The 26,015-nt window shown below is 37.3% G+C and overlaps 1 protein-coding gene across 8 annotated transcripts in view; it reads right to left on the bottom strand.

The window, feature by feature from the left end:
• Positions 1-3,583: 3,583 nt before the first annotated feature.
• Positions 3,584-26,015, bottom strand: part of KAT6B (lysine acetyltransferase 6B) — a 111,508-nt gene continuing 89,076 nt past the window's right edge. For all 8 annotated transcript variants that reach the window (XM_068687764.1, XM_068687761.1, XM_068687766.1 and 5 more), the window contains 5 exons: positions 13,984-14,215; positions 11,907-12,066; positions 11,012-11,278; positions 9,436-9,739; positions 3,584-7,467 (listed from right to left, as the gene is read on the bottom strand). In XM_068687764.1, the coding sequence (XP_068543865.1) occupies positions 4,982-7,467; positions 9,436-9,739; positions 11,012-11,278; positions 11,907-12,066; positions 13,984-14,215 (3,449 nt within the window). In that variant the 3' untranslated portion in view covers positions 3,584-4,981. The remainder of the gene's footprint in view (positions 7,468-9,435; positions 9,740-11,011; positions 11,279-11,906; positions 12,067-13,983; positions 14,216-26,015) is intronic.

Consider the following 26,015-nt stretch of genomic DNA (forward strand, 5'->3'; position numbering starts at 1 on the left):
GACTAAACAAAAATAAGTATATCTGTAACACACTGCATTTCATTGCTTCTACACATACTACTTGAAGTCCTTAAGCAGGATCTCACTGAATCAAAATAGGTCAAGGTTGCAAGGGACTTCTGGAGGTCATCTGGTCCAACCCCATGCTCAGGCAGGTGGATACATAGACATGGGTAACCAGGACCACATCCAGGCAGTTTCTGAAAACCTCCAAGAAGGAAATTTCACAACCTCTCTGGACAACCTGTACCAGCACTCAGTCACACACACACAGCACAGAATTGCTTCCTGATGTTCACAGGGAACCTCCTGTGCTCCAGTTTGTGCACATTGCCTCTTGTCCCAGCACTGAAAAGAGCCTGGCCCAGTCCTGGCCGCATCCTCCGTTCAGGTATTTACAGACACAGAGAAGATCCCCTGGAGCCTTCTCTTCTGCTGGCTGAAGAGCCCCAGCTCTCTCAGTCTTTCCTCATAGAAGTGCTGCAGTCCCTCCATCAGCTTGATGGCCCTCCACGGGACTCTTTCGGGTACGTCCAAGTCCCTCTTGTACTGGGAAGCCTAGAACTGGACACAGTACTCCAGGTCTGGCCTGACCAGTGCTGAGCAGAGGGAAAGGATCACCTGCCATGACCTGCTGGCAATACTTTGCCTAATGAAGACCAGGGTAGCATTAGCTTTCTTCGATGCAAGGGCACACCACTGTTCTGTGTTCAAATTGCACTTCATTAAGCTCATTTAATCATATAAAGTAGATTGAGGAAAAAATACCCTGAGTTTAAATGACTCAACTGAAGTCATGATGAAGCCAAAATTGTCACCCACCTTACATATTCTCATGAATTCCCTCCCCACACCACAAAGCAACAGCTTTTGATTGATACATGCCCCAGGGCTTCATTACAAAAGATTTGACCTGTATCTCCACATAGGTCATAAACAACCCTGGAAACACATAGTTTTAATACAGAGAACTATGCTCAGTAATGGGAAAAGAAAGAAAAGCCATAGGTCTTTACTATCTTGGTTAGTTTACTTGCTCCTAGATGTCTCAGCTTCTACAGAACAGACTGTAATAGGACAATCTTAAGCACTACAGATACCTCTACCAGGTCCATACTTTTTACCACACTGTACATTAGTGTTCGTTTTCATCTACTATGGACATAGTAAGCGTCCCCCAAAAAACAAACAACTGAAGCACAGTAGACTAATGTTAAAGTTTCATACCTTTAGAAGTCCTCTGTTTCTGCTTTCACTGTCCATCTTCTAACACAATTAGTGAAAAATTGGTCATATTTTGGACACTGCTGAGAACTGACAGCCAGAACACCACAACACTTACCATCCTGTCTTTGCAAGAGTGCTAAAGTGCAGCTTTCAGGAATATCATCGGCTTCCAGATGAAGAAGGTTCTGCTCCAAAGACAGTTCTTAGAACCAGGTCGTGTCTGAAGCATTCTGCTGGTACATCTATGCCAATTAGGCAATTCTGAAGCAAACATACTTTGTATTTACTTCCCAGCTTCTTTTCCTTATCTTTTGAGTGTCCCAGAATCAATTAGGCTAAATTAGAAAAAGCAAAGTTCTGGAACACGTAGATTCCACAAAGTAGGCAACTTTTGCAGTACAGCTACAGCAAATCACTGGTCAACCTCACCCAACATGATCTAGAATAACAAGCATTAGCAGCACAAACATAAAAGCCAGGTCTGCAAGCAACGTACGTGCAGAATGAGGCAAGTTGGTTTCCTTCTTGCAAGTCACCAGTGGTGTTAAGCATTCTACTTGTCAAACTGTCTTTTCTTTATGTAAGGACTATGAGTGCATGGGCAAGGAAACATCCTCCATTTCACAAGAATCATTTTTTACAACTTGGTGAAGAATTCTTTTGCGACACGAAAAGAGTGAGCTAATTCTCAGCTGGGATGGTGCTAGAGCACACAATTGAGACTGACACTGCAATGGGCAGACAATACAAGAGCAAGATCTGTCAAGGGTGAGAAAGCCTTCTTATAAAGCAGAAATTGCAGTGCAGTAATGCAATTCACAGCTTGAACAGTCACTATGGGGAAAGATTTAGAAGAGCCATTTGTCCTGCTGAAAGGAATTCCATTCTCAAATAAAAAGTCATGTTGGAAACTTGCCTGTTGTGCAATACACAGTACATCATTCTCCACCCAAGTTTTAATCCATGTATTGCAATACAGAATATTAGCAATATGCCAGAGTCAGGATGCTCTGTTTCAGGTTGCTACATACTGAAATGGCAAAATCTGATTTGACTGTTTATTACAGACTTGGGAACCTGAAACTGAACAGCATTAGATAAAAACCCAGGTGTCTTCTATATTCACTCTAAAAACATGAAAATAAAAAACCATAAGACATGTTGCTATTTTGATTTGAAGTTATTCAACCAAGATGCAAGGTCCTAGTTATACACACTCAAAGGCTACACATTAACTGTTGGGTTCATCTTTCCTTTCACTACGCATAATAAAATGTGACAGTGAATTTCTGAAGGCACACAGATCATCTAAGTACCATGAATACTCTCTGGCTTCATAAAGCAAATGTGACAGTGTAAGTACATGAACAAAAATATTCATTATATTGTGCTTTCTAAAATCCTTTTAAAGAAAGTTATTCTGAATTACTGTTTGAGTGGAAACTTCACCTCCCATTCAAATCTACTGCTAGATTAGACTGCTGCCCCATCACATTTAAATTGAACAGGTAATGAGTCTGGATCTGTAGCATCAATATATTGGTTTGGCAACAGCACGCAATTCAAAGGTTTAAAAAAATACACATTTTCTTTGACTTTTCAACATGTAGAATCACATATATAAAGCTGCTTTACATTCTACAATGGGAGATGGTATTTTCAACTACACTGACCTATTCTTTCACCTTAGTTAGCAACCTTCCTGCAATGTCAGTGGGGTAGAGGAGAATTCAGTGGCAACATTCACTTTGGGTGCATTTTGAAGAATTCTTACAAGATTTTTTTCTGGTGCAGATTCACGAACACTGATTTAAACTTGGTGCACTCAAAAAGTCCATGTACAGATAGCTTTCTTCTTCTTTTTACAGACCTATTGCCATATTAAAAGTGTTCACACGTGTGTGTGTATGTATAGGTATACATGCAGAACGCAAAGGTTCTATGGAAGATTTGTATCACCTTGTAACATAGCAATGGTGAAAGGAAGAGATCAGGTCTATCATTAACATACATTCCAAGCATCATGTTCATTGTCATATACCCTTTTACATACATATTAACACTTTCTATAGGAAAAAAAGTTTCATACATTAAATATTGACAACCTTGTAATGTATTAAATACATATTTATTCAATATTTTATTAAGATTATTAAAAAAAATAATCTTAGATACTCTTTATTTTCACAAGGTGTATGCAATTATGATGAGTAACCTACACTTCGGCTCTAACAGCCTAATCCAAACCCCATCAACTTTAATGGGCTTTAGATCAAGCATGTGAAAGCACTGTAACAAACACTGTTTCAGGAGGTAATTCCCATGCAACATCAAACTATGACAAGACACAAGAGGCTAAAAATGGCTCATCATAATTTATTTTATGTTAAAATGTACAGCTGGGGGGGATGTTTTTTGCAGTTTTTATTTTTGTTTCTTGGGTGTTTCATTGTGGGCTTTTTGTTTTGTTTTGTTTTAAGTGACTGACTAAAAAGATAACAGATAAATACAAGAGTGTCACTGGGTCCTATTTTTACATGTATCAAGCCTCTTCTGTTCGGCCCTTACAGTCACTCTGTACAGGTACAAAGGCTACAAAAAAGGAAGCAATATAAACAGACACAAATAACTTTTGCCTTTTTACATGCGATCTGTAAGCTTAGTTTGAGCTATTCACACGCTACTGCTCTATTTTTTCCCTTAAAAAATAACTCCAATATTTTATAAAGATAGAAAAATCTACAGATGGAATGAAAATGTAAAGTTAGAGGCATTTCCATAAAATAGCAACTTTACACCAAATTCACTACTTTTTTTTTTTTTAAATCCTGCCAAGTATTTGGACATATATGAAAGTGTTTCAAAACTTGACAAATAAACACTGAGATGTCTCAATCAACAAAAACCCAAAACAGTATATATAAAACAGAAAGCTGCCTTTTTCCCTATCCCAGCCCCAAAGAAACTGGTCACCAAAATGGAAGAGAGTCTCAACTTTACACTAAACATACAGCAATAAAACCCTTTGAACTAACCAAAATGTGAATAGCTTTTGCAGCTTTTTTTTTTATTATTTTTTACAAGTTTTATAATTAACAAAAATATAGTTCTGTTTTTTTACCCTCAAACTAGGGTAACCTAATCAAGGCAAAAAAATTAAGAAATGGCTTACTGTTAAGCACAACACTTGTACAGTACTACAAAATGCACTGTCACTAACAAAGACATTAGCGGCATGCGGAAGTGTCACCTTCAGAAACAAAATAATACAATAAAAGAACTGCTAAAAGGCATTTACATGTGGGGAAAGGAGAGAGAAAAGCTCAAGATTCAGTACTGTCTGATAGTTTTGGAGTCTATTTATCCACATTTTTAATGGGAGCAGGCACATAAAATGGCTCTGAACCATCAGCTGCTGTGTAATTGCAGTTCATAGAAAGAGTTCTTCCTTTCCAGAAAACTTCAAGCTCAGTGAAATAAACAAAAAAATGGAAAACCACCTAGTTCCCCCCAAAGAAAACAGAAGAAAAGGAAAATCCCACAAATTTAAAGCAAAAAAGGAAAAAAAAACAAAAAAAGAAAAAAGAAAAAAGAAAAACTTGTATAAGGCTTTCTGCTGCATACAGCTTTTAAATGGTGCCAACAAATGTTTTTGCATTCACACCAATTGCTGGTTTTGAAATCGTACTCTCCAAAAGATATTTGTGCAGATCAATCCAATACGCCAGTTTGGTAGTTTGTCTCTCCAAAGGGCCTACCTTCGCATGTAGGAGCCATTAAGAGACTGTTTAGACATGCCTGTATTCATGTAGCCATGATGCCCTGGAGGGGTGTACATCATGTTACTGTGGGGTGCTGTCTGCATTGGCTGCTGTGCATATGGCTGAGTTCCCATCATCCCCATCTGCATCTGCATAGGGTACTGGGGCGTTTGATTCATATACCCATGATTACTGTGATATCCGCTATTCATCATCGGCTGGGACATACTATAACCATTCATAGCATTAAGGGTATTCATATTCATGTTCACTGAATTGACATTATAAGCTGGGGCTGGCATCAAGTTTACGCTCATGTTCATACCACGCTGCATTGTTAAGGTCCGCGCGGGCCCTTGCATGGCCACAGTCTGTGAAGCACGCCCGTAAATTTGGGGCTGATGAGCTGCTGCAGCAGGTGGCAGAGGTGTGGATTTGGTTCTTACAGAAACATGACCTTTGCTGGCCATTTGAGTCTGCAGTCTTTGGGTGTGGGATATTCCTATATTCGATGAAGTCATATTACGCTGCAAAAGGGGAGGTGGCAAATTCATGGGAGGAGGAGTAAGGTTAGGGGGAGGGGTCATGGTAGCCTGTGCTTGGGGTCCTCCAGGAACAGCATGTGGAGACTGAGAAAGCTGAACAAGCCCTGTATTACTTAGGGGGGTGGACAAAGAGGCACTGTTTGCATAGGAAGTTACAGCAGCTGAATGGCTGTAAGGCAAAGAATGATCCATAAGCGTGTTAGTTAACTGCTGCAGTTTGGCAAGGCTGAAGGTGGCCGATGGCTGAGAGTAATGCCCCGGTCCGAATTCGCTCTGACCCATTCTTTCGTATAAGCCAATGTTGGCATTGCCAGTCTCGGGGATTTCAGTTAACTGCATAGGTGGTGTAAAGTTAGCGGCCATGCTGCACTGAGATAACTGTTGGTTGCTGCTTGGAGGCCTTTCAACAACACAACCTTGGGGAGATTTTACATTACAAGTGGGAGGGGAGCTGATATTTGTTTGTTGCATCATACTGCAGCTTCCATTGATGTTGGACATCTGCTGTGTCACTGCACAGCTGCTCTGTGTTAGGTTACTAGACGTAAGGCTACTGTATGAGCAACTGTTTTGTGAAGAGTTGTTTCCACAGATACTACTACCCATTGTAGAATCGTAACTGCTTGGGTTTTCATAGTTTTCTGTTGTACTCTCAATGCTTCCTAAATCACTAAACCCACTATCCACAACTTGTTGCGAATGATCAGAAACTGAGGGAACATCCATCATTGGACTGGTCTCCATGTTCTGTAGAGACGGCACAGAAATGGCACTTTGATCTGGGCTGATCTGAGCGTAGTTGTTCTCTAATGGAGCAACATTTGGACTATTAACAGAACGAACTGACTGGCTGGGATGAGAGTGCACAGAGGAAACAGGGCTACTGTGGTCAGACTGCTGACAATCATCCAGCGTGGTCATCTGGGGGCTTTGGTCGGTATGGGCATAGTTTTGCAAACTTCTACAGGCCTCTTGAGTCTCTGCACAATCCTGAAATGTATCTTCATGTTCACTTGCTTCTTGGGTTAGAGACTGTACTGCTTGAACAGTCTCAGAATCAATCTCCATGGTCTCACTACTCTCTCCCTTGAAATCGGAATGTAATTCTTCATCAGCTTTTTGGTCCTGGTTGTTATCTGTATGATCATCATCAGATTCCGGCACTGGATCTGAATCTGTAGTTACTTCTTTCTGGTCACTTTCACACTCATCAGCTGCAAGGTCAACACTACAATTCATTAAGTCCTCCTGATTTGAATTACCAGTTTGAACATTTACGTCTAAAAAAGACTGTTGTGTTTCCAGCATTTCCTTGAAAGCTTCGCCAGGCAAATCCTCCTTCTCCACTTCTGCTGAACCCATGTGGCTATCGTCCTCATCATCTGCATCATGATCCTCATTGTGAGAAGGTTCTTCGTCATCCTCTTCTTCTTCCTCATGATCATCCAAGTGCACGGACTCTTCTTTTTGCAGAAAAGCCTCATCTGGCTTGTCTTTTTCTTCATCTTTTGAATCGATTCCACTTTCTTCTACATTCCTTTCTTCTTCCCCAGCTTTCACCGTATCATTTTCTTGTTTTTCAAAGGGTTCACTGGATGGATGCAGAGGTTCAGGCTCTACCTCTTTTACCTTATCATCTGGTGGTGGTAATCCTTCAGCAGGCTCTTTAATCTCTTCCTCCGTAACAGCAGGTACTGGGCAGGGCTTATCTTCAGCTACTTCCTTCTGCTCCTCTACCAGCACCTGATAGTCAGGCTCCATAGGAGTCTCAGGTGGAGTGTATAAATTAAGCTTAAAGCCAGGTTTTCTTTCTTTGTTTTGCCTCCATTTAGATGGACCACGCTTAACTCCTTTAGGCCAACCCTGCTTACTCTTTAAAGGTTCAAGATTGTCTTTAGTGCTTTCTTCCAACACAGCTACATCGTCTGTATTATCTTTGGGAGGCAACAGAGACAAAAGAAACATCTTAGCTTGCACAGACTAATGAATCAATACTTTCAAACATAAACCCAAAGTAATTTATGAACTCAAAATGCATTAAGAAACTCTGGAATGAGAGTTATAAACAGATTTTATACCACAAAAGAAATACATAATAAGCACAGCTCAAACACACTTACACAGATATGTAAAGTGCCTCTTGATTGGTGGCCTTTTAACAGTGACCATTGGAACCACCATTTATACACCAAAAGAACCCTAGAGATTTAAATCACACCACATGTAAACTAAACTAAACATATCATCCAAGGATGTGATTATTAGCCTTTATTTTTAGAATAAGAACTCTGTGGTCACTTTATATAGACATGAAGCTAATGTGTTTTGGGTTTTTGTTTTTTGTTTTGTTTTGACAGCAGGAATGTGAGAGTCTGGAGTCACCTTTTTGACCATACTGGAGGACAGGGGAGGACAGACTAGAGTAAGCATCTAATCATGCCTTAGTGCCAACACTGCAAAGAGGTGGTTCATTCAAAAGTATCTTCTCAGGGGCAGCATATCATGGCACAACTCATAACACATGACAAAAGCTAAAAGATAATTGAAATTAAACACAGAGCACATCAGAACACTAAATTAATCCACTGTCTATTAAAAAAACCTCTCCAAACAATCACTCTTCTCTTCTTTCTCCCTAGGTACCACTTACATATATACCAGAAAAAAGTGTGAATTCTCAAGATACAACATGCTGCACTTGGGAGTGTAAAGGCTTCAGTGATACTCCTTGGCTGATTTCTGCCTCTCACTGTAGTGCTATAACACTACTACAGTCAATTAATGTGATGACATTGTCCAGGACAAATACACAATACCAGTTTCATTAGCAAAGTACAAACCTGGTCACTGGGACATAGCTAGAACACTGAATTTGCTACTACTACTTTAATCAAGTCCTGCTAAGAAGCATGAAAAAGCAGTAATATTCTAATGTATCTGTGGTATAATGTATCTGGTTTGTAACAGCATCAACGCTCATAAGCATGGCTGTTCTAGTTGCACAAAAGCTGTTTTAAAATAGAAATTAGTGGATCCTCAAACTGAGGATCACAAAGATTAAACCTTCCATGTAATTACAAAAACATGGAAGTAGTACTCATTGGCTTCTTAAAGAAATATGTAGCACTAAGAATCCAGTCATTCATTCTGGAATTAAAACTTACAAATGTAATTTGACAGCCAGGAGGTCAAGGTATGAGCATACATTTAGAATAGCTCATTAGTAGTTTCACTAGCCATCCATTAGCTTTTCTGCCAGGAAATATATTTGAAATCAAACTAGATAAGCAGTTAAAACAATCTGTTTTGAGGGGATAAAAACAGGTACCACAGTGCTGAATGCAGATGAGGACATACTGTTCCCCAGAAACTACAGACATTTCGTTGAATTACCGGCAATGTTGAACAGAAAGATATTTCTGTAATCTAGATATTCCTTTTTGCTTGTATCTTTTACCAAGATACAAAAACAAGATTAGATAACATTCCAAAGACACTCTTGCTCTGTGGAGTATGAAGTGCCCTGTTGCAGGGACAGAGAAGTTATTTTTGGCAACATGGCATGGACTCCAGTGTTTCAGACTGGAAAACTTTTTTTCTGAACAAAAAATATTATAGCGTTAATACTTCTGGGATAGAGGAAAAAAAAAAAAAAAGCAAACAACAGAAACAAAACAAAACAAACAAAGAAAAAAATGAAGCCACCACCAGATTCTAATAAAGGCTCCAGTAGCACCTCTAAGCAAAAATCATTACAATAAGATTTTAAAGAGATCAAAAATAAGATCAAAATAGCCAAACACAACTTTTTTATAACTTTCCTATTTATGACAAGAATAACATTTCCTTTGAAACCCACATGACAAATTAATTTTGTTAAGATAAGAACATTTTCAGCTTACTTGTACAGTTGTCATCACTCCTGTAACAACGAATGTCTTTCTCCTCCTTGTTCTGTTCTTCCTCTTCCTCCTGTTTCTGCTGCCCAGGCTGATATTCAAAAGTTTTTCTAATTACAGGCTTCAAGTCATCATCTTCCCCATCCATCTCACAGGTAGGTTCTAGCTGTGGCATGGGACGTTCCTCATCTGAGTTATCAAATGGCTCATTCAACACCTCTGTTGTTTCAGAAATTGTCTCTGTTGTAACACTGCTATTAATCCTTCTGCGTTTACGGCCTCTTTTCTTTTTCAGTAGGAAAGGTCTCTGAAAAATAATTCCACAAATATAACTCTTCCTACAGTCCTGTTTTGTCAGTTGACTCGGTGCAGTAGTAAATACATTTATGTTAAGTGAGTTCACATTAATCAATTTACTCATGCCAAAATACCATGGTATCAAATACTAATGTAGATCAACTCCATGCGTAAAATGTGTAAAGTATACACAGTTAAAACAGATATGTATTTATCCATACACACAAACCCTTCTGTAGGGGAAAAATGAGGACTATAAGTTTCTTCATACAACAGTGATTTCTACATTCTACTTCTGTTAAATGACATTCATAGCAATACTAAGTAAATTGTATTTACAAGATTTTCCATTGTAGATTTAGAATCCAAGAACATTCACAAGTATCAGATTTTTTTCCTACATTTGTTTTCTATTTTACAGTAAATAAATAAATAACATATATTAAAAAAAGTAAAAGCAAAGGAAATGCACCTCAAGCTGTACATTGGTCTTACCAGTACATTAAAGAATCCCATAGTTAACGGCTATAAAGAAACAGTTACCTAAATTTTTTATTTCTATTGCTATGCAATTATATTTCTCAGAGATTCACAGTTTCTTTGAAGTCTGTTAATTTAAAATAAAATAAAGAGACACTCCTGTTCCCTAGTTCTCACCAAAGACATCTAAACACGTGCTAAATCATGTGTTTTAAAATTCTGGGGTGCTTGTTTCAGTAATTTAAGCCATTCAAACAGTTAACTTCTCAACAAAATTCAAGACTATGTAAACACCGCAGCAAGCAGAAAATGACATTTACATTTCTTTGAGATTAGAAGGATATGGGTTAAAACATAAATGCCTTTTTGTTTGGAAAAAAAGTACTCCCCTTACAGATTTCCTGTATTAATGGACTTCAAGAATACAAGCCCCTCAAGTTGGAGTCCATCTTAAAATGAAAAAGGGAAAAAGGAAAAACTACTGAAATAGTGAATCAATACCAATGCCCAACAGCAGATGGCAGTCACTAGTTTAAAAATAAACACGAAATTCTGATTTCTTTGGTGGCACCCATGTTTTTACATGTGACAGATTTATAAGATAAAGAAAAAAATCAAAAAGATAAGAAGTTGAATGGAAGGGAAGAAAACAAATACAGGAAGCATTCAGTGCTCTAACGATAGAGAATAGAACTAAAACAGTCTAATAAATACTTCTAAACAAAATAGACTGTTATTGTGATGATAATGCTTTGATTGAAATCAGAGTTAAATGACAAAATCAAACCACTGAATAACACACCTTTCTTTTCATGGTCAGAGACTGTGGCTTTGTCAGCCGGGGAGGCGAACTCTGCTGATTCTCATCCCCACCATCCTCCTCGCTGCTCTCCTTAGATTGTTCTGTGGATTGCCCTCGTTCCCCCACCACTGCCACACTTTCTGGAGATCGCAAATATTTATTTTTAGATTGTACTTTTGCAGGTGATTGCCTACTATTAGTTCTTGTGGAGAATATTTCTTGCTCTTCCTTTTCCCAGCAGCTAGCTTGCTCCATCAGACGCTCAGCCTGAAGGGTTGAGGTTAAAATAACGGGTCACTGAAACAGCATTTACTTAGCCATATCCTTTACGTTCTGCTAAAGAGTTACAATAAGTCAACCCTGATTAGCACTGCTGGCTAACCTAGCAACAACATTTCAGCTGAATCATCTAGTAGGCTCCTTTACAACAGTTAGGATAACAAACCAAAGAAGATTGCATTTCATGGGATATTTAGCACTATTAATGATGCAGCGAATTGATTTAAGTCCTTTAGCACTACATTACATGCCCACTGACATGGATCACTTTGAGCAAGTTCATAACACAAAGAATCGATTGACATTGCAGCCCCTGAGCTCTGCACCAAATTTGATCTGATTACATGCTCCTCGACTACCTCAGGAGTGATAAATACGTCTCCACAACAAGAGATTCACATTTTTAAGTTTTAATATTCATCCCCCCTCCCCGAAAAAGTTACCATGTCTGGCTGAGCAGTTTCCAAAACTGTGCATTACAACATAATCAGTATCCTCCATAATTAGGCAGAGGTCAAAATTACAACTGCTCTATTTAAGGTAGCCTACTGTTGAATATTAGGGAATGATGAAATTTAAAAGAAAGGAAATTCAGAAAAAAAGTTGCTGCTATTACCTCCTTTTCTGCTTCTCTCTCTTCTTCAGAAACTGCAGCATTAGAAACTAACAGAGGAGTCCATCTCAAGCTTTCAGGATCTACTTCATTAATACGTGGATTTGCTTTCAGTTTCTCCATATGACTTGAAATCAGCTTTTCCCTTCTAATAATTACAAATCTACAATCCAATAAAAAGTATTTTATTTTAGAAAGTGATCATGTAAAACAGTCTTCCTACAGATTAAATCCTTTTGCACAATAACCTGTGAAAATAAACTGGTAAAGCAACAGATGAATCAAACTAAAAATAGCAGCTAATGTACACAGATAACACACACTGCTGACTGTTTTCTAAGAAAAGTAAGGAAACAACAGTTGATGAAAGGAAAACTCAACACTAAACATCACTAGGGAAGAAAGTTAAGCTGTTACAGTAAACCAGTCTAAATACATGCAGTAGGTTTAGTGTAGGCTCTAACACTCTGCCAGAGCAGTTTCCTATTTTAATATGACATATGAATAAAAACAAAACACTGTGGATCATGAAGCAAAGAATAAGAAACTTGTTAATACTGTAACTGAAGATGGCAGCTAAATGGACAAGAAAAGAAGTTATAAACACAGGTCTTCTAACAAAACATAAAAATGTACCTCAGTCTTATGCTGATGCAGTAGAAAACAGCTTCCTAATTATTATGAAGTAGCATATCAAATGTAGACAAAGACTAACGTAATAGCAGTATGCTAGCACATACCCCGCTGAAGTATCCTGTTATAAAGTAAATAACTATAAAAGTTTAAACTTCTTCTAAGCAAGGATTTTGAAGGCATCAAGTGACTACATTACTTTCCACCAAGAGAACGCTTGGGAAAAAAAAATCAAATCCAGATGAACATTTTTTTGCAGAACTGTGACAAACCTCTACCTCACTAATGTAAGAACAATTAATTAAATGTAGGAAATAATAAGGAGCCATACCTGACTCCCAAGGTAAATGTCTGGACAGGCATTTCCAAGATGTGATTTATTTTCCTAGCTCAGCTACTGACCTGGATACCTTTAGCCAGGTCAGTTCATGTCCCTGTCTAAGCTTTACTACATGTGGAAAAAAAAAATTAACTGACTGTGTTTATAAAGTAATTTGAATTCTGTAGATGAAAAAGCATGATTTTTTAACTGGATGTCAGTATTCAAAGCCTATAGTAATTTGTGAAAGGGCACAAGTTTCACAGTAGTAATTAATACACATTTATTTATCTTGTAAAATAAATCCCATCAGATTGCCTACAAATAAGCACCCCAGAAAATTAAGGTTTTAATCTAATGACAGCCTTCTAAATCACTCTCATAACACCATCCTGTAGGCCAATCTCCTTTTTGAATACTTGCATTCCTACCAGTTCAAAACTTACTGGTTTTGAATACTAGTATTGGTGCACATAAAAGTTACTGAAGCTGAGCTAATCTGTGATCTTCATTTTATTTCTTGGCACCTCACTGTTTGCAAGGCAATTTCACTTAATTATGTTTCCATGATTGGACTATCCAGAAAGAATTAAAGTCTTCAGAAACAGAAATACCACTGAAAATCATTTAAGGCATTTTATAAAAAAAAAAATTATATAAAAAAATTAAAAAATGCAATACATAAAATCATGCAGTGTTTAAAACAGCAATCAAGATCATTAAGAAAGACGACATTTACAAAATAGGAACTCACCTTCTCAGTGCATTTAACTCAACTTTTCAATATTGATCATAGCATTAAATATAAACTCTTTAAAAAAATTGTACTTACAGATGATGATACTGAATGAAACTAAATTCTTCACTGAAAACGTTTCAAGCTCGCAACACCCTTCTAACAACCATTAACATGAAAGAGGATCCAAAAAACACCATTTGGTTATGGAAAAGAAAGTCTTTATGCAGGACCCCATTAAAATGATCCAGCCTTACTGACTTCTTCAGTAAGATTGTTACTCAATTTTAAGTCAGAATTTTACATGGGCATTTTTTATATCACGTTTTGTACGTGGACAAAGTAAGTATTTTGTCTCATCATTTTTTACAATTTGTGTAAGATTCACTGACCTATCTTCTCTTTTATCTATCATGCTATGCTGCTGCAGGGTTGTGGCAATATCATGTGGACACATTCCCGTAGCTCGACTCATTCCTTTGATGCTGATTTGTTTTTCATGGTGGCAGTTAAGGTATTCTAAAATTACACTTTTCCAGTAAGCCAAGTATGAGAGACGACCCAGATCAGACAACGGCTTTTCAGGGGATCCTGCTTGACCCTCTCTTCTAGAAAGTAAATAGCCTAGAATGAAAAGAAACAAAATATCTTACTAAGAGAACATAACTAAAGAATTTAAACTACCCTTTAAGAAAGTTGAAATTAATAGAGAGCTCAGTATAACTGATTACATTATTGGCAACACTTGCAATTAAATAAATTCTGTCCACAAAAGAGATTGTTTTTCATAATTATAATGACATTTAAAAAGATTAAGTTCTTTTAAGAGATTCACACATTACATTATGAGAATCAAACAAAAGCCCCTTTTTAATCATAAGGCAAGGAGGAAAGAAAGCCAACATGTTTCAGCAGGTCTCATCATACATGTTCTCATTTAGAACTACAGGTGTCTGGCCTTTTGAGAAACTTTTACATCACTGAAGCCAAAAATTTTCAGAAGAATCTCAGCAGAAACTATCATGGGTAGCACCAGCTAGGTCAGTTTTCTTCATGAAGCCTCAAGTGACATAAGTTTTTGATTAAACAGTTATTGCATTTAAGCAACATATAATTCACAAGTTGAATTACTAGAATTACTTAGAAGTAATAAAAAAAAAAAACCTCCCTTAATTCATGTTCAAGAGCATTCACATAATTCCAGTTTTCAGTCTTCACAACTACCTTGTCAGCTATTACATAATATTAATTTTCCTATATATAGTATACATCCTCATTTTATATTCTATACACGTAATATGTCGTTTTCAACTGTCTTCAGCTTCAAGAAGCTTTTACAATTCGAAGTAGAATACACCTGCTTGGAGACAACAGAAGAACTCTGGTATTTGCCACCATTAAAATTAATTCAGGACAAAGAAGAAAATAACACAATTAATAAAAGGTATCCTTCTAGAGTAGTTTATCTCTCCACGGTAATATTCTGCACTGTGCCATTACAAATGCTCCCAAAATATGGGTCCTAAGAAAACCAGGGTTAGAAACTGCTTTTTCCATCATAAGCTAGGACACGACACTTTCGGAATTACATTACTACAAGTCACCTGGAGTCCACCAACATACATGGTTTTCATCTACCAATATTCTTCTGAAATAATTTACTTTAAAAAGTTGGAATCCTTCCTTTAATTGTTAAAAGATTGCTTTAAACATACCCAACACACCCATGTCATATTTGTTACGCAAATCCTCGTGACTGTTTCCCCACAAAGTTTCTCATAACCAACTTCACTACAAATTTAAAACATACGATTAACACCCAGCTGGGTGAAGCAGTGTCTGTTTCCATGTTTTGCTGCATGTTCTACTATATACACATTGTACGCATATGCAAACATATTTATATATGCATGTATATACATACACTTATTTATAGCTAAAAATAAAACACACACATGCATTTTCACTCAGCCTGAAACAAGTGTCTTCACTTTTAGGGGAACAACACAAAAGGTCCACTACAGAATTTGGAATACACATGTTGAGTGGCCATCGTAGTCTAACCTCCAGTTTGCATAAAGATGTTTAAACAGAGAAGCAATTATAGTACTACTTTCCAAGTGATCACTGGCAACATGCAAACTGAAATACATAGCATCATGTTCACATCCATTAGCGTGACTTACAATAAGGTGCTAGCACTTCAAGAGGAATGCCACCCCACACCTGCCTACTTCTACATAGGCACATAGAAGCCTGCGTAAAGCCTGCCAATATCTGCAAGGTACTACTGGAAATTCAGCAAGTTAATTTATTCTGTCTTACAGAAGAAACACTACCTTGGACCTCAAGAAATGGAAGGTACTTCAACATTTCAAGTGGCAGCATATGAAAACTTTGCAGTCGGATGATGCATCTTAGTACTGTCACTGTTGTTGACAAGAACTTTCACGTTCAAAAACAGATTCCATCTTGACTAGTTTGAAGAATTGTTGTTTTACTTCCAAATGCACAAAAGGAGACCTAGACTTTATGTATATCCCACATCCCACTCTGTATAATTGTGTAAAGAGTTTTACTTGTACCAATTTTGGATCATCTTGTTTACAACTTAGAAACACAAGTTCTATACCAAGACGTCGTTGCCTACAGAAAAAGATGCAGCAGTACAAGTTGTGACAGGAGTCTCAATAAAGAAAAAGACAGGGAAAAGTACCTAGATTTCAAAAGAATTCCATGAATAGAACTTAAAGTTGACTTCAAGTAACTATACAGTTTAAACTACCAACTTGACATTCAAGACAATTTCAGCACTAACAGCAAGTATCTGTAAGCTTCCCCTGTTTCCATTTTTCTCATAAATAAAATGGCTGTAACTACACTTCCTTGATAAACATCTAAGACTGAAGAAACCACTACCAAGAGTTTAGCGTTATTAATTAGGCAACTGCAAATAGCTTTAGAGCTTTACTAATATACCCTTGCACATCTGATCCTTCCAGTGGTTAGGGACTTGGAGATTAGCTCTCAATGGTCATTTTGACATATTCTACATCAAAGTATTAAAACTTATCCTACACGGCAGTAACATGCATTGGTACTTTTCCTTCTACCTTCCTAACAATACAACATACACTTAACCAAGAAACAGATATTCTGTAGAATCAGAAATATAGACCTGAGCTAACAGTCTTAGCTATGTGTAACAGGCACTGAAGGAAAGTTTCTCTTTTAAGATTCTGTGAATTGAATGACATCTATTAAATTAAACTTACCAAAGAGACGCCAAATAATTGATCTAAGTTGCAGGTAAATAAAAAACAATGATCTTGATAGCTCGTGTATCTATCCTGAAGCATCTGAAATGAGTACAATACGTCCCTGTTAAACACATACCCCCAGCGTCATTGTGTACCTAATCTTAATAATGGATAGCCTCAAAGTGAAAACCTGAAAAAACTCTCAAACCGTAACACCTGACTTGCAACTACGAACAATGGCAACATTCAGAGGACAAAATATAGCTCCTCCCCATCACCCACTTGTACAGAAGTCAGACTGTACGCTAAAAAAAAATAAAATAAAAATAATAATTTTAAGACTTAACCTAGTAAAACAGAGTTGTCTGTCTCATCATCTGGGCATGTAAATGATGGTATCAAAAAAACTTAAAAGACAAAAAAAACAATGATTTTTATTTCTTGTACTATCTCAACCTTCGGAGTGAAGCAACATGCCACATGCCATTAAAGACTTTGATTTTTGTCTCACAACCTCCCCAGAGCCACTAAAGTTTCATTTTATTCAGTATTTAAAACAATTAGAAGAAATTATGTCTGAGAAAGGAAAAAATAGTGTAAGATACATATATTTTATGCCTTCACCACAAATTTTAGAGGCAGTTCAACATTAAAAAGTATACAGTTGAAGAAATTCATGTGAGCAGTTATCTTGTACTTTGAATCTGCAGCATTCCTAATATGCAGCTCCCCTAAGTAATTAGCTACCACAGTTTACAACACAATTACATAAAAAAGTAACATTAATTCATCTGTGCAAGCCTCCAAAAACCTTTAGTCAGTTACTACTTCTGTTACAATCACTACTGTCTCTGTAACAGATAAAACAGTGTGGGATTAGAGGCCCAACTTGATAGCACCTTGTTCCAACAGTGGCCAACAGGAAAAAAACAGACAACAACAAAAACACATGGGACAGACTAAAATAGGCAACCATCTTGTGAAATCCACAGAGAAAGTTTTTATCTGTCCCAACAAACAAGATCTACATGTATATCATCACCCTCATGCTTCTCAATACCTTTTAAGATCTTGGTAAGATCTGTTGAGTACCACTGTCTTCTGCAAACAGCGGAGTCCAGCTTCCTCTTCCATCCATTGCATTTGCCTGAGTGCTCACTAGTACTGTTCTTTAGTGTAGTTTCGACTAATCTGCTTGGTACAGACATAATGCGAACTGACTTGTTTCTCTCTAACTGAAAAACTGGGGTCACATTAGCCCCTTTCAGTCCTGCAGCACTGAGGTAAGCAGTTTTTGGTGCACTTCGGGTTACAAACTGCCATGAGCTGCTATTTCATTATGAAGTCCCTTTTAGTTCCACATCCTTCTTACCCTGCCAAACACACTTCTAATATTCACCCCCTTAGCTTTCTGATAAAAAGTCTAACTTAATCCTTAAGCAGTAGCCACTCCATGGTTTTAAATAAGGAGGACACCATTTCACTTAAGATAGCTGAATTAAACTTTATTATCTGTCGAAGAACTATAGACCTGTCCCTTTGTTTTTGACGTGGCAGCCAATGCAGGCATGCTCTCAAAGGTGAAAGGAGGCAGAGATGCACATTACATAGAAGCCAGAAGCACAGGAAGAAGCTGCAAATAGACACTAAATGAGTGAATTGGTATACTGAGGGAGACCAAGTGACAGAAGGATGTCAAATGAGGTTTGAAGATGTTTTAAGGACCATCAGCAATTTGTGTGTTCTCTATATATGCCTTATATTCTACAGCAATGAAAAAAAATCAATTTATTTAATTTCTGAGGGCTGCATTTCATTTCTGAGGGCTGCATTTCATTTCGGAAATGAAAAGTTTTGCAAAAAAGAGATCTAGCTATAAAGACGTTCAGTTTCTTTGAGTGTGTTTGAGACTCGCCACAATCATTATAAAGTCATTAGGTTTTCAAATAAGTTAAGTAATGTAACTTGAATCAAGTAAACCACAGAACAGAAATCCCAGTCTTGTCCTCCCTTCCCTTCATCCCACCATTTGCCACCTGGATGTATGAGACTGAATTACGCATTTGTGCATGCAGGAGAAGAGCAAGGCCATACAGTGGCTCAGTTATGCACAGAAGTAGCTAAAATGTAATACACAGGATTGAATGAACACTTCATTAGTGGTTTCCTATTCACCTGAGAATTAAGTGAGCTTAGCTAATATTAAGGTTTTGAACATGTATTTTTGATGTAATTGTATTTATTATTTCCGTTTTTAAAAAACTTTATATACTGGAAAGATTCTACAAAGGCTGCATTTTACAGTAAATACAGAGATGACTTTGTTTGGCTTAAGAGTAAGCAGTAGTCTATTGGTTAGCATCTACACTTCAGAGAATTAAGAATTACAGCAGAGTATTTATTAAGGAGGTGAAACGGAGGGCTACATTTGGCTTATAAAGAACATGTTATTAATCCTCTTTTTACGAAGGTATCACAACATCTTTCACAATCTCCAGCAGGCAATATAATTGTGCATTTTGTTGAAAATTCACCATACAACCAGAACACAATCCACCCAGAGCATCCTGGGGATGGTTTTTCAATGCAAAGTACTCAGGAAGATGCCACCAGCTGAACCTCTATTATCACTCCTTGTGTTCTACTACCCATGCGTTTTTGACAGATCAACCTCCCCATGCATGCCACACACAATGGACTGTGGGCTTTGTGCCAAATTAACACAACACTTCCTCCACTCATGTAATTTCACAGCTTACAGGTAGGCTGGTTCTTTCAGGCCAGTGCCACAGGGGTACTTAACTTCTGTGAGAACATCACACGTGATATTTAACTACTGTTCTGAAAACACTTCTTTGCGTATGGTGATCCAAAAGTCATCACTACATTACAATGTAGATTTCTTTTTAATGCCTCTATGAAGTTGGATTGTCATCAAATTTCCTTCCACGTTACAGACTTACACAAATAGCCCCCAATCCCCCATCCCTAAGTTAAAAGCAGCTCTGTATTTTTCCAAGACATTACTTACACTAATATATTGTGGATTGTACATTTAAGGTATATTCAGATAATTTTAAATATGTCATATTCCATGAAGTGACACTTGGGAAAATACATAAAATTTCTTATGAATATAAGCACAATAAGCACTTATGAGATGACAAATTTAAGTATTTAGATTCCATTTGGTTTTATAGTGAGTTTCTAAAAGAATAGAAGATCCCAACCAAAAACCTTTGGGCCAGGGTTGTCTCTCAATATACAGCTGACAAAGAGAACTGGGTCACATGGCAGGGACAGACACACACACAACACAAGGAGTGTTTTAAGTAATTTTGTTTTTCCCCCATATTTTCCCCACCACAAAACCTTCCATCCTTAATAGCAAAGCCAGCATATAAACCATCATAAAAAACACAATAGCAAAAGAGCCTACTTTGCTTGACTACTTTTTAGCTAGCTCTCCAGTGTTGTTTTTTCCAGCTCACACTGGAAGACTTCTCATATGCACGAGTGACAAGTAATAAAACTACTGAAAATATTGCCTTTTTTGTTTGTTTGTTTTGCTTGTTTGTTTGTTTTAAGGAAGTCTTCAGCAGACATAGACAGAATGAGCAAAAATGAGTCTGAATGGGAAATAGAGTATTGAATCTCCTTCTGTACCTGGACGAGGACCTACAAACTGAGGTTCCTTTCTCCTATGCTACTAGCAACAAATTCATGTATTTGTTTTTCACTTATGCAGGTTAAAAATTAAATGATCTTCAGAACAGACCCTAAGGGTAGGGATTTGTGTGTTCTGCATTTTAGCTAAGATGGATTTTTTGTTTGGTTAAAAAAAAAAAAGCTGGAAATAATAGTTTACATTGAAAAACTAAACAATTTTTTTTGAGTCTTCTCCCTTATCTACCAAGTTCTAGGAAATCGATAGTATTAATCTCTGAATTAAAAAACAAACAAACAAACAAAAAAAAAAAACAACAAATACTAGTGAAGAACGTCTTATGTTCTTATAACTGGGCCAGAATATAGCTTACAAAAAATCCTTGATTGAACATTGATTACTAATTAACATCAGCTTGATTGAAAAATCACGTTGACTTTAATATTAGTATTACATGCCCTTATACATCCTTTGTTAAAGGGGAAAAATACCGTTCTGTCAATCTTCCATACAGACTATCTAAATGTCTTAATTACTTGGAAACAAAAGGACAAACATCTTAAAATCAGGATGTGTTACCGGAGTATTCCAGAGTCCTCCTCTTGGATCATCCTATCTGTTCCAAAAGAAAACCACTTCATTGAGTTTGTAATTGCAACTTAAATTAAACTTTAAAAAAAAAAAAAGTCATCTACAGATTAGATTAGTTTGTAGTCTTACAGAAAAGCTGCAATGACATACGGCAAGCATTTCTTTCAAAAACAGAGAAACACTGGTGGTAGTTCAATGAAAGAAAAGCAGAGCTGTGCTGCATTGCAAGCACTACAGAGAACTGTTTACATCCTATTTCCTCCCCACACATTCGTAGATTTATTAATAAATAAAACACACAGCCCTCTACTAGGAATAACTCTTGCAGAGCACAAGAACAATACAGAAAATGCAATGTAGCAGAGGAAGGACTCCTAAGAGTCTTTCAGCAGGTAAATTAACCCTAACAGTTCAACCTATTGGACTCCACTAGAAACAGCAGAGGGCTTAGCAGCTATGAAATACTTGTCCTGTTCAGCAGGGTTTCATCAAGACATCTTCCTTTCATACTTTTTAGGCTACCATGTTTCATGTTTCTTCATGAAATGCTTGATTGTCATCATGTTGCCTTGCTTCAGAGAGAAAATCTTTTATTGTGATTTTTTACTTTGTTTGCATGGAAGAAAAAGACTTTCCACCTTCTGCAGTGCAAAGGATCACAACTTAATGGAAGTAACATTCCATATAATTGCAAATGCATTAATTTATTGGTTCTGTATTAAAATACCCAAACAATACATAACACATCACATCTGAATAATCTTCCAACCAGCTTTATTTCCACAAGTCATATGGTATTCTTGTAATGTGTAATAACTTAGCATCAGTGTAGGGAATACACCAAATGAAGCAAGACCCAAATTCAGTTCTGTTAAGCGTGACTTCCAAAATTGTCTTTCACCACTCAAATTTGTCTTAGAGCAAAACATGTAAGTCAACTGAAATGGGTGCAAACTTACTCAAGACTTGCCTGCGTAGAGCACCATTTTAAAATCAGGTTATAGCCCACAAAGAGGAATGACATAGCTTAAGAACAACTGCCAGGTTGCCAGTTCTCACAGTCGTAAAACTGCTACTGAGCTGCTACAACATACAGCATGTCATAATAACGTAAAGTGTCACCAGCTTCAATTTGCTTGAGAGATGTGTCATCTGTATGCACTACTACTCATCAGTTGAGATGTATATGGCTTAACAGCCTGTGAATCAAGGACAAGACAGACAACAAAGACAGAAACACCATCACCATCCCAGGGGACGTGCTCGCTCTCTAGCCATGCACTAACGCCACTTCAATCACGTTTGAACAGCCGTTCCCAACTACTGTCAAGGCACGACTAAACCCTGTACTATCCTTCTGAAACTGTTCAGCTGTACTAACAATAGCAACATGTCACTGATCCTATCGATAGGTTTGAATCTTTTCAGAACTAGAAGCACCTTAGCACTTGTTCCATTATTTACACCAAGTAATATAATGATGATACAAATTCATTTATTTCATTCACTGTCGCAGTTGTCCAGACTTTGTCTTTTTTGAAGACACATATAACATTTGCCACATTTCAGTCACTAAGGATGATCTCCCATTTGCCATGATTTCTCAGAGAAGACAGGGAAAGGTCTGACAATCCTGTCAGCCAGTCCTCTCGGGTACGTCACATCTGGCCCCATGAATCTGGATTTGTTTTACTTATGCACTCTTTAACTTAACCTTCCTTTACCATGGATGCCACCTCTCTCCACTCCTTAAATTCTGCCACACCTGAGAGCACCACACAGTGCCTACTTGATTCAGCAGCAGGGCCATACTCTCCCTTTACCCTTACTTTGGCTGTCGATATGCTTTTAAGAGCTCTCTTGTTGCTTTCCACATACCTCAGGTGCAACTCCAGCCAAGCTCTGCCTTAATCCCATTCCTGCATATGTATACCAACTGTACAGATTGACTATATCACAAATTAGAACAACAATACATGCAACTAAATGTTTGGATCAAACCCCTATTATTCACCTCATTATGTTCTGTACTTAAGCAATCACCAATGAAGTCTAGATGCAAGTCTACCTGCCAGGGAAGGCAGATCAAAAATGTCACCACTGACAGGAACTGCTGGACAGTAGTAAAGGGACAGGAACAGCATACTGATGTCATGAAAATGACAGTCAAATAGGAGCAGGCCGCTTTGAAGTTAAGAACAGATCTTAATCTACTGATGTTTCCCTCATTTTAAACTGTTTTTAAATGGACTTCTGCTGTGAGGGCTACACTTCACTGAGTATTTTAATGCACTAATAACCAAAGCATTCAGGCACATAGATACTACGTGAGTAAAATGAGAAGTTAATGCAATATTAGCGTTCTGGACTTGAATCTGATTTATAAGGATAATAGTTCTTCTCACACATCACGCAACTTAAATCCGTCAATTGCAGGTTCATAGTTATGAATGCACATCACAATATAGAAGTTTACATATACTTCCACCAGCAGCATAGAAAGTATTCCAACACCACAGAAGAAAGAATCAAGTTACTTATGAAAGCTTTCCAGATACAGACATTAAAGATGCCAATGCAGGGCTGAAAACCTTGAGCAGAAAAAATATCTGCAATAAAAAAAAAAGTCCAACCGCTGCCAAAAGTTGCGAACAGCTTAAGATTTACTTCTCAGATGGAGGGCCTCAGTCATAAAATGAAGTCTTTCTGAAAGAGTCTTAAAAGCAATAGCATTTGCTTAAAAGATTGCCCTTATGTAATCAGCATCGCTCAACCCCTATTTATGTATACATTGTTAATATTTTTGTCAGAAAAATATGTATTTGTGAAAAATCCATCCAGGACAAAAGAAGCAACCAGTGAACTGTTCCCCTTTGCATGTTCTGAGTTCTTCTCAGCCTCTTTGAAGGCCAACCCCCACAAATGAATTACCACTCAGATGGAATCAACCACTTTTCCATTTAACTTTGTTTTCTTTGAAACATAACCAAGTAAACTAAGTCCCTTAATATGGAAAGGAAGAACATGTAATTTTTCATGCTACGTTCAGTATCAAACCAGGGATCTGAAGGAACAGTGTAACTGCATTTATAATATACCAGTGTCTAAAATAAAGATCTCTCTCAAACCAACATTTCAAGTTATCATTAGAGACCTCCTTTTGTCTCATAAAATGACAAATATTTCATTTTGAAATTATATTAAGTTGAAGACAGGTTCAGAAAGGTGGTCAGAAAAATCACAACAGCTGAGTATTCAGAAAAGACAGCTCAATGCAATTAGGTCAGCTCAGCATTCCTAGTTCAGAGGTGTGACCATGAGTAAAAGGCAGAAATAGGTAAGGTGAAAGTGTGAGCTTATTAAGACCTAAGATCCCTAAAACTGTAATTCATGTTATATTTTTTCCATAACTATTCTGTGTGCCTCTGGACTGTTCTTATCTATGTAAACGGGAGGAAGGTCAAGGACAGAGGATCTTAAATAGGTGTTAGTACCCTCTTTGAAATCACTTTTGAGGCAGCTTCAAAAGACCCCAAGACCAAGATCCACACAAACACTTAAAAAAAAAAAAAAAAAGACTAGCTGTAACTTGAGATGCTCAGATCCGTGAACAACCTGCTACATTCTCTTTTCTTCTTTGTCTGGTAGAAGAAAAGCTTTCTTCGTGATGAACAGAGGAAGCCAAAAGATTCTCTCATTATTGTTGTAAGAAATAATGCCAGCTCTCATTCCTTTCCACATCCTCGAGTAAACTCAACACAGGGGGCCGAAAACCTTTAGTTCCTTTACAGAAAGCTTCACAGAAGAGGTTAGGGCTAAACAAATTCCCTTCATGAAGTGAAGGAAAGGTAAAGATGACTGCATTACAGTCAGACCAACAAAAGGCACCCTTTGAGCAAACTAATTGGCTAACACTTATTTTATCTGTGCCAGTTGCCAGTAAATCCATTGAATGAACATTCTGTGTACAAAGTGGACTACTTAAAAGTGGAGTGAAAGCATGAGCAAAAGAGAAAAGAAACTGAAGTACCCTTAAAAAGGAAGACTTGCATGCACAGAGGGCATCAGTCCTGACCACCAATCTGATGAAGAAATTTGTCACTAGGTTAAGTAGTTTAGAAGGTAACTAATAAGGTAGGACTGATCTCAATTTTATATGCAATGTTTTATTAAATCACCAATTTGTTAAATAATTTTAAGATGTAAATTTAAATAAGTGAGACTGAATGGAAAGTGGTTTATACAACTAACTGTTGAACAAATTTCTTTTAACAACTGCCATTATCTTCTGGTGTTAACATGAAAAGTATTTAAAAAAATTAAATTTGCCCATTAGATAATTCTACGTTTGCCTTCTCTACATACTAACAGAACAAGATTTCAATTGACAAGACAGGCAGATGAACCCTAGCAAGCTATGCCTAACGTAACAAGAACCTTTTCATGGCAACGAGGCCAGCCAAATGTATGGCAACCATACCATTGATCTTTAACTCTCTAAAAGAGAACAAATGTCTGCACCTAACCTGGTAGTTAACATAACTCTCAGACTTACAGCTCATGAAAATTGCTGTCAGCTTGGAAAGTGACAGATGTCCTGGACCAGAACTGTATCAGGGATGGTTTTTAAACAGTTTTTAGAGTAGATGACCAAGTTCCACAGCCCAAAATCTTTTTCTATCATTCTTTTATTCTTAACTACAAAAAACAGACTCATAATACTAGAGCAATGGGAAAAGTGAAATGGAGAGTCACTACTGAAAAGACACACCTGGACAAAGAGAAAAGAACAAATCACTACAAATACTATATTTGCTCAGCTAAGTGTTCATAACACAGACATTTTGTAAAACAAAAACATGAAAAGTGCATTTTTGTCTTACATGGGCTGCAAAACTTCGTTGTT

Source organism: Anas acuta, chromosome 7 (genome assembly GCF_963932015.1).
Source record: "Anas acuta chromosome 7, bAnaAcu1.1, whole genome shotgun sequence".
NCBI lineage: Eukaryota > Metazoa > Chordata > Aves > Anseriformes > Anatidae > Anas > Anas acuta.